This window comes from Pyrus communis, chromosome 3 (assembly GCF_963583255.1).
Source record: "Pyrus communis chromosome 3, drPyrComm1.1, whole genome shotgun sequence".
Taxonomy (NCBI): domain Eukaryota; kingdom Viridiplantae; phylum Streptophyta; class Magnoliopsida; order Rosales; family Rosaceae; genus Pyrus; species Pyrus communis.
The window spans coordinates 3,986,834-4,001,656 of NC_084805.1; the positions used below are offsets into that span (position 1 = coordinate 3,986,834).

Sequence of the window (14,823 nt, forward strand, 5' to 3'; positions counted from 1 at the left end):
TCTTATTAAAAAAAAAAAAAAAAAAAAAAGAATGGGCATCAAACAAACCGATCCAACCTATTTTGATTGGCTTGGTATGAAGCTTGAGCATGAAAAAGTGTAGGACAGATGTCAACTAATTAGACACTGGTAACAGGGTTGGAGCAGATAATTGTCCACAGCAGATTTCAAAGTCCTCTGCCTCTCCGGGTTTGCGCAGTGGAGTTGAAACGAAAAACTAAGAAATTAACCCACCCGCCTCCTGACCCTTTAAATTAGCTCCAAAGTCCTTCAAAGCATGAGACTAGCTTTCAAAACCGCTTCACTAAGCTGCTGCAATTGTCTCTTTCTTCCCACGCTCCGTCGGACGTTCCAGACCCGCAGTCTTCCCACCAAAACCCTAGGGCTAGGGCTAGGGTTCTACCCTTGCAGAGCAATCATGGCGGTGCCGTCTCGCCCGCCCGTACAAGTCAGGGACAACATCCAACTCAATGAAACCGAGAAGAAAATCTTCGACCGGCTGCTCGGGACGCTTCGCCATTTCGGCCTACAGAATCAGCTTCGCGTTGCTGGCGGATGGGTCCGCGATAAGGTGCGTGCGTGCGTGCGTATTTGAAAATTATGTTTGAAAATTATATAAGATATATACACGTATGTATTCATAGAATTTGGTTTGAAAATTATGTTTGGAATGGGGGTTTTGCAGCTTCTGGGAAAGGAGTGCTATGACATTGATATTGCCTTGGACAACATGTTAGGCAGCGAATTTGTAGACAAGGTTCAAGACTACTTACTGCACGTCGGGGAAGAGGCTCAGGGAATCGCTGTAATTCCATGGTATGCGGCTCTGGCTCTGCAATTTCTTATCTAAGTATACTCCATTTTAGTGTGTGTGTGTGTGTGTGTGTGTTTTAATGCGTAATTTTTTTATATAGCAATCCTGATCAATCCAAACATTTGGAAACCGCGAGGATGCGCATATGTGATACATGGATTGATTTTGTCAACTTAAGATGTGAAGAGTATTGTGAGAATAGCCGCATTCCTACCGTGGTAAATACTTTTGCTTGATAAGCGTTTGCTAGTCTCTTCGTACCCTTTCGTTTTAGGACATTATGATTGATGTATAATTCAGCTCCAAATGTTCTTAGTGCGAGAGTGATTCTTTTAGACAAAAATGTTAGACATCTACCATCAAGAATAACTTTATTGTCCTGTTAGTTTTCAATTTACGCTAAGTTTGAGGCAGTTTTTCCCTTATTAGTTGAAGAAACAGTTAGTGAAGCATGTTGAATCAAATTTGAAGTCTATTCTTATTAAATTTGTAATTTAAAGTTTACTTTTGTTTTTACAGCAAAAATATGGCACACCCGAAGAGGATGCGTATAGGAGGGATTTAACTATTAACAGGTAAATTTCTTCCCTAAGAATCTTCTAGAACTGAAATAATGTCATGGTCGGTAAATGAGAACCATATTGCTTTGTTAGAACTTTTGTTCTTAATGGGATTTATTTTCGTTGGACAGCTTGTTCTACAATATAAATAACTGCTCAATTGAAGATTATACCAAAAGAGGTATGTTTTCTGAATTTGGCGTGTTCTCTACCAATTTGTCCTATTTACCACTATCGAAGTTATTACTTTTTGTTTTGATGTTTCATTTGTCTTTCATTTGTATTTTGCAGGAATTGAAGATCTGAAATCTGGTATAATAGTGACTCCCTTACCACCAAAGGCCACATTTATGGATGATCCACTACGAGTTCTTCGAGCTATCCGTTTTGGTACTTATTTCTTTATCTTTTCTAAATTTTATGCACACTCAGCTCTCCATGGCTGATTATTCTAATTTTTCATAGCTCATTGGTCTTTTGCACTAACCTTGTCTAGTCTTTGGTACTTGGTCACTCACGGTTCACTAGTCATAACAGAGCCATATATGCTTTGTGCCCAATTGGTTTGACTTTCTCTTCTTGATTTTTCTGTTTCAATTTTTTTCTCTAGTTATCTATCTCATTATTGGCCTGTAATTGAGTGTTCAACATCCTATGGTCAACAATTTGAAGTATGTCAGGGTTCAACCACCTATATAAACAGTATGGTATAAAAACTGAACTCAAAAAGCTCCCCTACATTCATAGGGTGTTGTTATTGCATTTTGTCTACTCTATATGTAACATTAGAATGTTTTAGTGAAAATATTATCTCTTATTTTTCTTAAAAAGTATTTGTTTCTTACTGGGAAGAAAAACATCTTAAATTTTACTAGTCTCTCATCCAAGTTTTCTGTTAACTGCTGAATGCTAGTATTCGTAAGTATGTATTTGCTCTATTCTGCCTTCTTGAAGTTCATGTTGGCGTGGTTTCTTAAATGACATTGTTTGCTAGCATCAACGTTCTGCATGAACTTTTCGGAGTAAACCAAGGGTCCTTTCACAGAACTGATCAGTTGGAAACATCTCCAAAATTGAAATATCTGGTCATGTGCTCAGGTGCAAGGTTTGGATTCATATTAGATGAAGAACTAAAGGAAGCAGCTGCCTGCGATGAAGTGAAAGCTGCTCTTTCGGCTAAAATTAGCAGAGAGCGTATTGGCACTGAAGTAAATTCCTGTTTTACATACCTCAAGTGGTGATTGTCTGATTATTATTTGATTTATGATGACACTGTTCTAGCTTGTTTAATGGGAAAACATATCCTGGGTCCCCGGGTACGGTGGAATTATCTCTTTATTTTTTCCTTGTTTCTCCTTGGTTCAGATTGACCTTATGATCTCTGGAAATCAACCTGTCCAAGCTGTGGCCTACATTAGTGATTTGAAGTTATTTTGGGTCGTCTTCAGTCTTCATACAAAGCATGAGCCTGCAGTATCAGAAGGATGTGACAGGTATGGGGTTGCTTAAGGAAAAAAGGAGTTTCCAAGCATGTCCATCTCTATAACATCATGCATGGGCGAGTAGGTCGAATGACACATAAATATTTCAATGGTAATTCATTATTTTTCTCACCGAATGCAGGCTTTGTGTTTCTTACTTGGAGGCTACATGGAACCTTATTCAATTAATTGGCCCGTCTACCTTTACTGTGAGTATAAGGACCTGAAATACGTAATCTTCTTGCTTTCTCCTGTATACCTTCATTTTTTTATGCACTGATCATTGTTTTATTTCAAATTCTGCTTGTGTGTATTATATTTCCATGTGTATTGTTTTGAATAGCGTTTCCTCTAACATGTGAATTTAGGATGAACAAAGAAGGCGCTCTCTGTATGCTGCTATGTTCCTCCCACTTAGGAAAACCATATATAAAGATAACAAAGGAAAAAAGGTATGGTTCCCTTGTTTTGCTGTCATGTGTTTGCTGTTTCCTAATGTAATATTCCTTGTTTTGTGTATGAGGCTGTAAGCATACTGGCATTGAGCCTTTTGCATTGCATTTGCACAACCTTGTGCAAGACAGCATGCTAGTTTGTAGCAAAATGTGCAAACCAGGAATGTTATTGGAGATATTTCAATAGAAGCAACTAGGGCTGATAATTTTAGACCGAAAAACTTATCAAACCGGACGGTCATTTGGTGTGATTTTTTATTTTTGAATTTTGGTGAAAAAACTGACCGAACTGTTGAACATACTTGTTTCCCGTTAAATTTGACTTCTCCATTCGCTACATTTCTGTTGACATATATATATAAGCTCTCTCTCTCTCTCTCTCTCTCTCTCTCTCTCCACCAAATTCTGGCAGAGCTCATTTTGTCGCACTACTCGGATTTTGCTGGATCTCATGGATTTTGCTGTTTCGGTTCCTTGGTGAACTAACCACAGTTGGTGGAAGGGTAGGACGGTTAAACGTCAGTCCTTACTGACAGTTGTGGTTTGGTGGGTGGTTCCGGTCACTCAATCTGGTTAATTGACCCCTACCCACACCTAGAGACAACAACAGTATTACTAGATAATAACGTGATTATTTGATTAGATGTTTGTCACAAAAAAATAGAGTTGATATTGGTGTTTGCAATAGAAAAAAAAAAAAAAAAAATTTGAATCAATCGTCTCAATATAAATTTGTACGAAAGTGTAACATTACTGGTTTATTTAGTTAATTAGGACTGGAAGATGCTTGGAGTTAATTATTTCATAACCTATTCTTGAAACATGTAGATAGTTTTTATAATGCAGCAGTTCAACATCACATGATTTTCAAACTGGAATCAGTTCTAAATCTTTGTTTTTGAATTTCAGATTCCTGTGGTGAACTACATTTTCCGAGACTCCCTTAAGCGAAAAGCCAGTGATGCAGAAACAGTACTTTTTACACATTACGTGGAAACACTAAGCTGGTAGTTATATCAAGACATCCTGAATCTGCATTTTTATATAAATTGTTTGCCAATTTTAATTGTTACAGGTTATAAATGTACACCATGCGTTGGAGAAGTTTTTGTCTTTGATTCCTTATTTTGCATCAAATGAGGACGCACTCATTTCTGAAGTTAATTGGGCAAGAGAATCTGTTGATGTACCTCTTACTTCAAAGCCCCGGGTATTGACAGGTATGAGGTTTCTTTGTCCTTGCCGTCTTTCTTAGAAATGCTGGTGTATGTTTCCTTTGTGCTTTTTGATAAAAAAAAAACTCTCTGAAAAGTTGGTGTGTGCTTAATACTAATAGAGGGATCACATATGTGGCTGACACTGCAATTTCCATAGTTTGATTAATTCTTTGGGAAATTATACGGGAGATAAACTTATGTGTCTCAGACCTTATGAATATAAATGTCAATTTGAAGCTTTTTAATCATATTAAATTATTAATCCATGCTTGACCACATATGTATTTCGTTTATGTGGAACTTCTTGCTTTGATTATGGTCTAACATCCATCTTTCTATCCTCCTAAATCCTAAGAATGTAATCTGCTTGATACGTTTGTCCTTAATGTTCTTATTTCATTTTGAATTGTCAACCATCCAGGATTTCTTCTACAAGAAATTAAAGATTTTTGGAGAGTTGCCTTGCTGATGGCTACATTGTTATATCCCCCCAACAATGATTGTACCGAAGATCTTCTAAGTAAGAACTTTGAACTGGAAAGACGAAGAGCCTTATTTATAGCAGCTGAAGATGCCATACTTAAACTAGGTATCATCTCTTTTAACCAAGCATCTAGTGTTGATATGAATATGTTTATTAGTTTTGATATTAATTTGGAAACTCCCAACTTTCCAATCTTTTGTAGGTTTGATATGTTTCTTAGTTTTGATGTCAACCATTGCTAAGGGTCTCTTTGTGAGAACAATGCTTTGTGACTAGAAATCTATCGGTGTCATTAGCTGTTGAATGTTATCTCTATGTTTTCTATGTCAGCATGTGCTGTCATTGTGAGAGTAAATTAAACAAGATGAACTTTTATCGTCTCTATTCTTTTCTTACATAGGATATATATCACTGTAAAAATAAGTCTCCAAGCATTGGAGAAACTTAAATGGCATCTACGGTGGCCTCAAACATGGTATATGTATGTGCTTGAGTATGCGTGTGTGTGTGTATGATATTTTGTAGGATATCTAGTTTAGATCTTTTCCTGGAGTTCGATGCCCAACCTGTTTTTTTAGTCCGGGACAGATTGCCCTTAAGATTTTCTCAGGCTTTGGGAGACAGCTTGGATGTCATTTCTGATATTTGTTCTGGTGCATTAGGTCTGGATAAAGTTTGGGATGCAAAACCACTACTGAACGGGAAGGAGATCATGAATGTTTTGCAGCTTAAATCTGGAGGACCACTTGTGCGAGAATGGGTAAGCTATAAGTTCTGATTCCAGCACCGAAAAGAGTTATTATGGAACTCCAAATGCTAATGTATCCTTTACTTGGCAGCAACAAAAAATATTTGCATGGCAGTTTGCTCACCCTTCAGGAACTGCAGAAGAATGCCTTGAGTGGATGAAGGAAACACATTCGAAACGTTTAAAGATGGAATGATACTCAAAGCAATTGCCTTGAGAAGTGCGGTTTTTCTAGCTCTGCTGGTGTTACGGATGGATTGATTGCTGAGAACAAATATCTGTAAATTCGGACCCTTGCAGTGAGCGACATCCGGTTCCAGTTCACCGTTTACAGAAGCGACCATGCTCAAGAGTTTGCAAAAGCACTATGACATTTGCCAATAGTCATCGTAATGCTACCCTGTTATATTTTTTGTCTCTCCGGTACGATATGTGTAATACAGATGCCAGGAACTTAGGAACATAGAGCAACTCTAACCCCGACCGTTCATGTTTACATCAAATATGTCATTTGCTAACCTTGGTGATAATTTGAAGAAATTTTACTAGTGAATTTTGTACCTCCGAACCATGCATCAAATTTTATTATCCACTGTTGAATTTTTTCTTTACCAAGTGGAATTGCAGAGCTTGAAGGTATGTTAACATCTACAAGACATGGTATTCGCCATTCCTGATGCACGGATTGGCCTAAAACACCTCCTAGTTCTTTAAGAAAACTAAGGTGGTGTAGCTAGTCGCGCAGTCAGAATGGCTGATAATTTTAGACAAGTTGAATGATCCAGTAGATGAAGAGGAACACAGAAAAGGATGGTGTATAGTTAACGTGCTTTTTATACCATATATTTGATTGCAAAAATTTACTATAAATTCATACGACTTCTGGATAAAGTACTCAAACTTGTAATTACTTGAGTATTCATCACATTTCATCAAATTTACTAAAATACTAAAGCATGAATTCTGAATTTTTTTTCTTTGTTATATGTTAAATAATGAAGAAGATGCCAAATGAGTAGCAAAAAAATACTTTAGCGCCTATCTACAAGAACAAGGGAGACATACAAAATTGCGGGAACTATAGGGGTACTAAGTTAATTACAATGAAGCTCTGGGAAAAAGTAATCGAGTTCATGCCAAGGCGCTCAACCATGGATGCAATTTGTCTCTTACGAAGAACGATGGATTTGCACATGATCTTTATAGATTTAGAATAAGCGTATGATAGGGTCTCAATAGATATTCTTTCGAGAATTTTAGAGAAGAAGGGAGTATGAGTATCATGTATCTAAGCTATAAAGGATATGTATGATGGAGTAAGGACTGCCGTAAGAACTCATGCAGGACAAACCGAAATTTTCCCCATAACTGTGTGGTTACATCAAGGCTCATTTTTAAGTCCTTACCTTTTTGCATTGCTAATGGATGAGTTGACGAGACATCCAAGATGATATCCCTTGGTGTATGCTTTTTGCAGACGATATAGTGTTGATAGATGAAACTCAGGAGGGAGTAAATGTGAAGTTTAACCTATGGCGGAAGTGTTGGAATCTAAAGGTCTTCGCCTAAGTAGGTCAAAGACAGAGTATATAGAGTGCAAGTTCAATGAGAACGGAGGTTCAAATGAGTTAGGGGTGAGCATTGGAGATCAAAAAGTACCAAAGAGTGAACGTTTCGCTATCTTGGATCTATCTTGCAAAAGAACAGAGAATTGGACGGAGACCTCAATCATTGAATACAAGTTGGATGGATGAAGGGGAAGAGTGCATTAGATGTATTGTGTGACCGTCGTATACCAGTAAAGCTCACTGGAAAATTTTATAGGACGGAAATAAGCCATCAATGCTTTATGGCACGAAATGTTGGGTGGTGAAGCATCAACATGTATACAAAATAAGTGTAGCAGAGATGAGAATGCTTCGTTGGATGTGTGGGCATATTCTTCGTTGGATGTGTAGGCATATGAGAAGGAACAAGATTAGGAATTAGGATATCCGAGGTAAATTAGGAGTAGCAGAAATTGAAGATAAGATAAGAGAAAATTGGCTAAAGGTGGTTTGAACATGTCAAACGAAGACCTACAAACGCTCTGACTAGAAGATGTGATTACGAGACAGAGGCTCAGGGCCAAAGGGATAGAGGAAGACCTAGGAAGACTTGAAAATAGACTTTAGGAAAAGACTTGAACTACTTGGATTTAACGGAAGACATGACATAAAAACAAACGCATTGGCGTTCTAGGATTGATATAGCTGACCCCACTTAGTGTGATAAGGCATTTTTGTTGTTGTTGTTGTATATGTTAAATAATAAATTCACTTAAAATAATGTATAAATCCAACTTCTCAATACAAGTATTGTTGTTTTAAATATAAGTAAGTACTTATTTATATGTGATAATATATCTACTTAATCCACCTAGGCCCTGTCTAGGCACATAGCCGCTATGCCCTCGGTCCCAGCCTGCTACTCAACTATGTTAGAATTCTTGATACACCATTGTTTGTATAACTACGGAACCGAAAAAAAAAAAAAAAACAAGAAAAAAAAAAGAATGGGAAGAAAAGAAGCATAAAATGGCAAAAATATTCTTAAAAGTGAGAAGGTTGACTTTTGTTGATTATTGTGTCGTGGCACTTATGACCCGTTCTTTAGCATATTTGTGTAGCACTTGTCGTTACAAATGTGTAAGCGTAACTTGAACAGAATTCGAAACTACAACGAAGAGTTTATGAGACGCAAAAAGTCAAGAACAATTTGATAATTATACACTTGGTGGACATATTTGTTTTGTTTTATTTTGCCTTGTTGCATGTGCCACTTCAGACGCACGTCCCTCTTTTATCTCTTGATTTCCCTCTCATTTCTGTCTCACTTTAGTCGCCCTCTCTATTGTCAATTTTTTTTTTGTCTTCCACTTTTAGGGATGGGCATAAAAACCGTGGAACCACGACAAAATAAACCGTAAAAAACCGTGTTGACAAAAAAAAGTTAACGTAGGTTCAAGAACCAAACCAAACCATTCATACCAATTCCGGTTTTCATGTTGGTAGAATTGCTTAGAACCGAACCAGACCATGAATATAAATAAATAATTAATTTAATAGTTGTATACGGGTGTTACTAAATGAGTGGTGAAAACCAAACTGGTTTTACCTAATAGGACTGCATGAGATCATTTCTCAATTAGGTCTTCCACTTACATGGTTCACCTATTGAGATAATGCACATATTTAAAAAAAAGATGTCAGTTTCCCACCTAGATGACATTCAGGTTTCGATTTCATTATTTATTTATTTATTTAGGTTTTTGATAGAGTGATCTTAAGGTGTTTAGTTACATCCCATTTTTTTCTTTCCCTTTTCCTAGGACTTTTTTTAATCTCTTGATAAGTCCCTCTTGGGCTTAAATATTGTATTCATGCTAACATTTTTACTGCATAGTGGATGTACATTTGTATTATGAATGTTATATGACATTTCAATTGTGTTTTTTTTTTTTTTTTTTTTTTTTGCTTAGTGTCAGCAATATTTGCATTTTGATTTTGTATTTGAAATGATATGTTTTGTTTGTAACTTTGTTTAACCATTTTAGAAGTGGTATTTGAATGCAAGCATGCAAAAAACAAGAGAATAAAAAAAGTAAACTTTGAATACCATTTTGATTTGGTAATCAAATGACTTAGTATTCGGCACGGTAAACCAGCATGGACCAAACCGAAATTGGTGTGGACCAAACCGAAATTGGTATGGATCAAACCATATGATTTTAGTAATAAATTTAAGTAGAACTGCACTAAATCAAATCGTTGATATTTCCCGGTTCCAGTTCCGTTTTGAGGGCAAAACCGCACTGAACCACACCGTGCCCACCTCTACCCACTTTCTCTCATTCTCTATCATCGAGTCTCTCTTCTTTTTCACAGATGTAATGTTAGGGAGATCAAATTTTTTAAATCAAATGATGTGGTTGTAGATGATTGGATTATTGATTAAGTGTCGAGTGACGTGCTTGTTTCTTATTAATGACACATTATTTAGTTTGCAAATTTGATTTAAAAATTTGATATCTCTAACGTTATCATTCTCTAAGCCTCTCTCAACTAGTCCGAAGATTGTTGCAAAGGTCCCACTGTTTTACACATTAATATTACTGTGATGATATGAGAAGGTCCCACTAATTTACACAAGACAAAGACCCGTACAGCAAGAAACATTGGACAACAACTCTGCAAGCTACTCTGATAGAGAATCAAAGCTCTTACAGGAGCATATATTATTCTACACAAAGAAAACAGAGAAACGCGCCCAAGTGGCCGCCATGCATGTATTTTCTTCAATTGTCCTTGACCCGCAGGTGATCCAAGCAAGGCATCATGTAGGCAGCGGGGCTTGCCTGAAGTTCCATGAATTTCTCATACGTCATTCCAATATACTTCGCTTTTTCGCCTTCCTTTTCTAGCAACTCCGGGATCGGTACAGCGGGCGTGTCGAGTGCCGGTCCATGTGGTACGGCAATCGATATCCTAGTAGCTGTGTTGTTCACAGTTGCTCGATGCCATATGCTCTTGTACTTGTCGTTTGTTAGAATTTGCATTTGATCACCAACGTTAACAATAAAGGCGCCCGGAGCGGCATTCACCAAGACCCACTGATCATTGTGCTTGACTTCAAGTCCACACATATCATTCTGAATCAGGAGCGTCACTAGTCCATGATCTGTATGTGGAGGAATACCGATTGCCAGGTCGGGCTGTGGACAAGCCGGGTAGTAGTTCGCTGCAAGAATTTGGCAGCCCCGATCCCAGTTCATGACCTTGGTAATGTAATCGGCCTCCAGTCCCAAACTCTCCGATATCCCATTCAATATTTCGGTTGCCACTGCACGGGTTCTTTTGCTGAACTCCAATGAAACTTCACTGTACCCAGCAGGTTTGTAGAGTGAGTTGAATTTGGGGTGTGCGATGACCTTGAGATAATCCCTCCAGAGACGAACTTTGTCAATTGCGACGTTGAAGCTGGTGCCGCACTTGATTGGGTCCAACAGGTTCTTTGTATGGAACTCCTTCTTCTCCTCTTCCGGCAGCTCAAAAAATCTTCGGCACGCGTCGATCATTTCTTTCATCAGGCTCTCTGGTACACCGTGGTTGATCACCTAAAAGGCATCAAGCACATGAAAATATTAATTCATGTTTCATTTTTTAAGTTAAAATTTGAAAACTTATAACTATTTCGGTTTTCAATTTATATTATTTTTTAAAAATAAAAATTTGAAACGAGATGGTTATCAAACTAATAAAATATTAGTTAATTTTATACATGTTCAAGCATACATAATTAATAACAAGTGTGAATATACCTGAAAGAAGCCCCATTCTTGGCAAGCTTTTCCTAGCTTCTGGATCATTTGTGCCCGTTCATCTGGGGAGGCAGAGGTGAGAAGAGCAAAATCAATGATGGGGATTGAGTGTTCAGGGTCGTTTGCATCTCCCTTATCGTTGGGATCCATGATGTAGGCGTACTCGGAAGGTACAGAAGTGAGAGCATCTGAGTCGGCTAAGGTTTTGATGCTTGCTACCTTGGGTTCAGATGCATCCACTGAAGTCACGGTAGGTGCCATTGGTGGAGGGAGAGAGAAAGAAGCTGAGAATTCTGGTCTTTGATTTGTATATCCTGAAGGAAGGACGTGAGGGAGAGGAAAGTTAATTGTTTGAGTGTTGTGGAGAAATATGAAAAAAGGAGTTGATATTTTATAGAGCATGATAGCTTATGACTTTACCCCCACAAGCTGGTGGTTTTTGAATAAGTTTGGCCAACGCTGACCTAGGTGTCAAATATGTTATCCTGCAACAATAAAATATATATTAATTAGTTGTTAACCTACATGTATATGCAACAGATTAATTTTTGGAAGACCATATTATGTAAATTATATTTAAATTATTTCTCTAATAGAGATGAGATATACTTGTATTGAAGATCCTATATCTATTCGATAGATGGTATATTATCGTCTACAAAGGAAAATGTCAGAGGAACATTTAAATCATGTGATATGTTACTAATAGAAATAAGTTCATTAATCAAGCACTTAAGTAACAAAATAATCATTGACAACCACATCATGTTTATATATATGGTCTCGTTAGCATTACTCGATCTACAAAATGTGGTCTTTTTAGCATTACCCTTTCTCTAAAATATTAGTGTAAGCACAAAAATTCCTACCACAAATGAGATATTTACATGTCTGCAATTAGCTCCCCAACATTTTTCTATGCAATAATCATACTACTACTAGATATAGGAAAACCAAAATTTGAGGGGACTGCCTATGGATATGTTATATAATACATTCGTTATCTAAGGTATCGTTTGGTATGCAGACGGGACGGGACGGAACGGGATGGGACGGGACGGAACGGGACAGGACGGAACGGAACGGAGCGGGAGCAAAGATGCCCTCGGATGGAAACAAGGAGGAAGAAGAAGGAGATGGAGAAGTTATAATTTTGTGTTCCACGAATGTGGAATGAGTCGTTCCAGGGGGGTGAGGTGGAACGAAAATTCACCCAAAACTAGTCCCGTGGAACAACTCGTTCCACCCGTTTTAGGCGCACCAAACGTGGGACGGAACGCCTTGTCCCACTCTGTTCCGTCTCGTCCCACGTACCAAACGGTACCTAATAGTACGATATGCAACTGCTACTTAGTACTACAGTCTAGTGATATTTCTCTTTACTTATAAGTGAGAGGTGTTAGTTTCGATTCTCGCTAAATACGAATTTGAATCACATTATTGTTAGTCTATTGTGAAGCTAAGTACATTCCAAAAACATGGTATCATTTTTAACCGATAAATGGTGAAAATACTGAATAAATATACATGCCGTAAGTAAACTAATGAAATAGTGAAAAAATACTTTATTTTGTTTTATGTTCCCACGTGGAGGAGAGATGGGAAGAGTGATGGTGAAAAAAATGCTTTATTTTGTTTTATATTTCCAAGTGGAGGAGAGATGGGAAGAGTATATGCATGAATGAATAATTGATGAGAAAATTAGAAAAAAATGTAGGAATGCATTTGGCCTGGGGTTTAAAGAAATCCAAAGTAGCGTCCAGTTTGAGACTTTGACTCGGCAGACAAAGCCACTGAAGGCAGCACAACAAGCCTCCCACCACAGCCAAGTAAAAGAATATGACACGAAATATGGCACAAAAAATCAAACACAATCATGCATCGGCATCTGTACGCGTCTACAATTCCAAATCTAAATTACCCCTTGACCTTGGGAGTTTCTGCCGTTTGAATGCCCACCAGTAGGTAAAAGATTCTTCACGTCCCAAGCTTAATATTTCAAACATTGAACTTGAACGAGAATGATGCAATCCATATTTCTATGAAACCTCTCTTTTGTTTGGTGAAACACATATATGGCTAAAACCTTTTGAATGTGAATATGCTTGAAATTTCATTTCTCGGAATAAAACAAAACCTTCAAATAATATTCTAGAGAGTAGGCTTTCATAGTTTGAAGAACACATGCGAAAATACTCCAAATTAGTTCAAAATGCACGCAATACACTTTTGCATAAATTAAATGTAAACCTAAGTTTATATTTCGTTCAAGGGACCTATCCCTTCCAGAATGTAACCCCACACAAGTCAAAATGACATCATTTGCACCCATTTCTCTATGTAGGGATGTCATCTTCCCTTTAAACTATGACTCCAGCTTTAAGTCTCTATGTGAATTCACTCGAGAAGGTTCTCTGGCGAAATAGATAAAATGACTGTGTTAGAACCTACCATAGAAAAGCAGAGTAAAATGTTCTCTTCTTCTGTTCTCTTTCCTTTCCCTTGCTTCCTCTCATACTTTCATTTTTGTCTTTATCCTTCTATTAAAAAAAATTTAAGCTGATGACCGTTGGATTTCTAATGGCAATGTGCAATCCACTGAGGCAAAACCCTCGAATTCAGCCGTTAGATTTCTAATGGTCTTCTCATCTAGACCATTGGATTTTCAACAATAAAAAACTTGAAAATTACAGTTTATGCCACGTCGCACAATCTGGTGCATCTAATTTAATTTTTTTTGAAAATCAACGACCAAGATTAATCCAAAGGTAAAAATTCCACAAGATGTCAAAAAAAAAAAAAATACAAAATTTTGTTTAGTAACACATTAACACTCAAACAAACTCACAAAGTTCAACCTTATTCTTTATTCATTTTTTACCTTTAATTAATTATGCTTGTTTGTAATACAATGTTTTGCTTGGTTTTCGAGATGCTAAATTCCAACTATACTATGATTTTCCAATTTGTTTTCAGTTTAAGTAATGCTAAGGAGACTACACCTTTATATTACATTTATTGTATCATCACATGTAACAAGTGATGCATACAATCAACACTTAATTTAACAAAAATAATGCAGTCCTTATCTCTATAAAACCTCTCTTTTGTTTGGTGAACCATATATGTGGAAAAGGATCCTCACTGGATCCTTGCCAAATTCTTTTCCTAGGGATCTAGAAGATACTGTGATCGTGACCGTTTATCGTACATAGTACGGTAAAAAATCATTTAAAATTTAAAATAAAATATAAATAGTACCTAACAAAATAATTTGAATCCCTAAAAAAAGAATCCAGCGATAAATCATTTTCCCATATATGTACCAAAAGCCTTTTGAATGGGAATGCGTACATACTAATTGGATTCTTGAAATTTCATTTCCCGCAATAAACAAATGTAATCCCACTGACATCATTTGCACCCATTTCTCTATGTTGGAACGTCATCCTAACTTTTAACTTTAACTCCTATTAGTCTGTGTGACAGTGTGAGTTGACTAGGAAAAGCTCCTCAGGAGAATAAGCCAAAATGATCGTATCAAAATCGGCTATAGAATCAACAGGCACTGAACTTCTTGGGAAAACACATCCCCTACGGGGGCGTTTGTTTCACCTTCTTAAGTGGGATTGGACTGGCTAGGATTATTGTCCCATGTTTGGTAAGCTTGGGGACTAACTTAAATGAGACTAGCCCGGACTCGTG

At 37.2% G+C, this 14,823-nt stretch overlaps 2 protein-coding genes across 2 annotated transcripts; one reads left to right on the forward strand and one right to left on the reverse strand.

The window, feature by feature from the left end:
* The first annotated feature begins 198 nt into the window (after window positions 1–198).
* On the forward strand, window positions 199–6,321 carry LOC137728151 (tRNA nucleotidyltransferase cca2). The gene is made up of 15 exons (XM_068467027.1): window positions 199–571; window positions 686–816; window positions 915–1,032; window positions 1,334–1,389; window positions 1,506–1,555; window positions 1,666–1,764; window positions 2,473–2,582; window positions 2,740–2,867; window positions 2,998–3,064; window positions 3,224–3,307; window positions 4,220–4,282; window positions 4,386–4,530; window positions 4,949–5,116; window positions 5,674–5,771; window positions 5,851–6,321. Exons 1-15 carry the CDS (start codon window positions 278–280, stop codon window positions 5,953–5,955), a joined length of 1,716 nt encoding a protein of 571 aa, XP_068323128.1. The 5' UTR covers window positions 199–277; the 3' UTR covers window positions 5,956–6,321.
* Window positions 6,322–9,848: 3,527 nt separating this feature from the next.
* LOC137729994 (2-oxoglutarate-dependent dioxygenase 19-like) lies at window positions 9,849–11,626 on the reverse strand. Its single transcript, XM_068469055.1, has 2 exons — window positions 11,119–11,626; window positions 9,849–10,914 (listed from the first exon to the last, which is right to left on the reverse strand). The coding sequence occupies exons 1-2, from the start codon at window positions 11,518–11,520 to the stop codon at window positions 10,096–10,098; spliced, it is 1,221 nt and encodes a 406-aa protein (XP_068325156.1). The 5' UTR covers window positions 11,521–11,626; the 3' UTR covers window positions 9,849–10,095.
* Window positions 11,627–14,823: the final 3,197 nt, after the last annotated feature.

Excerpts from the sequence above, each read along its gene's own strand:
- LOC137728151 (XM_068467027.1), top strand. The coding sequence starts at position 278 with ATGAGACTAGCTTTCAAAACCGCTTCACTAAGCTGCTGCAATTGTCTC. Across the intron at positions 2,868-2,997 it reads GTATCAGAAGGATGTGACAG|GCTTTGTGTTTCTTACTTGG; the intron begins GTATGGGGTTGC and ends CACCGAATGCAG. Across the intron at positions 3,065-3,223 it reads TTGGCCCGTCTACCTTTACT|GATGAACAAAGAAGGCGCTC; the intron begins GTGAGTATAAGG and ends ATGTGAATTTAG.
- LOC137729994 (XM_068469055.1), bottom strand. The coding sequence starts at position 11,520 with ATGCTCTATAAAATATCAACTCCTTTTTTCATATTTCTCCACAACACT. Across the intron at positions 10,915-11,118 it reads AAGAATGGGGCTTCTTTCAG|GTGATCAACCACGGTGTACC; the intron begins GTATATTCACAC and ends GATGCCTTTTAG.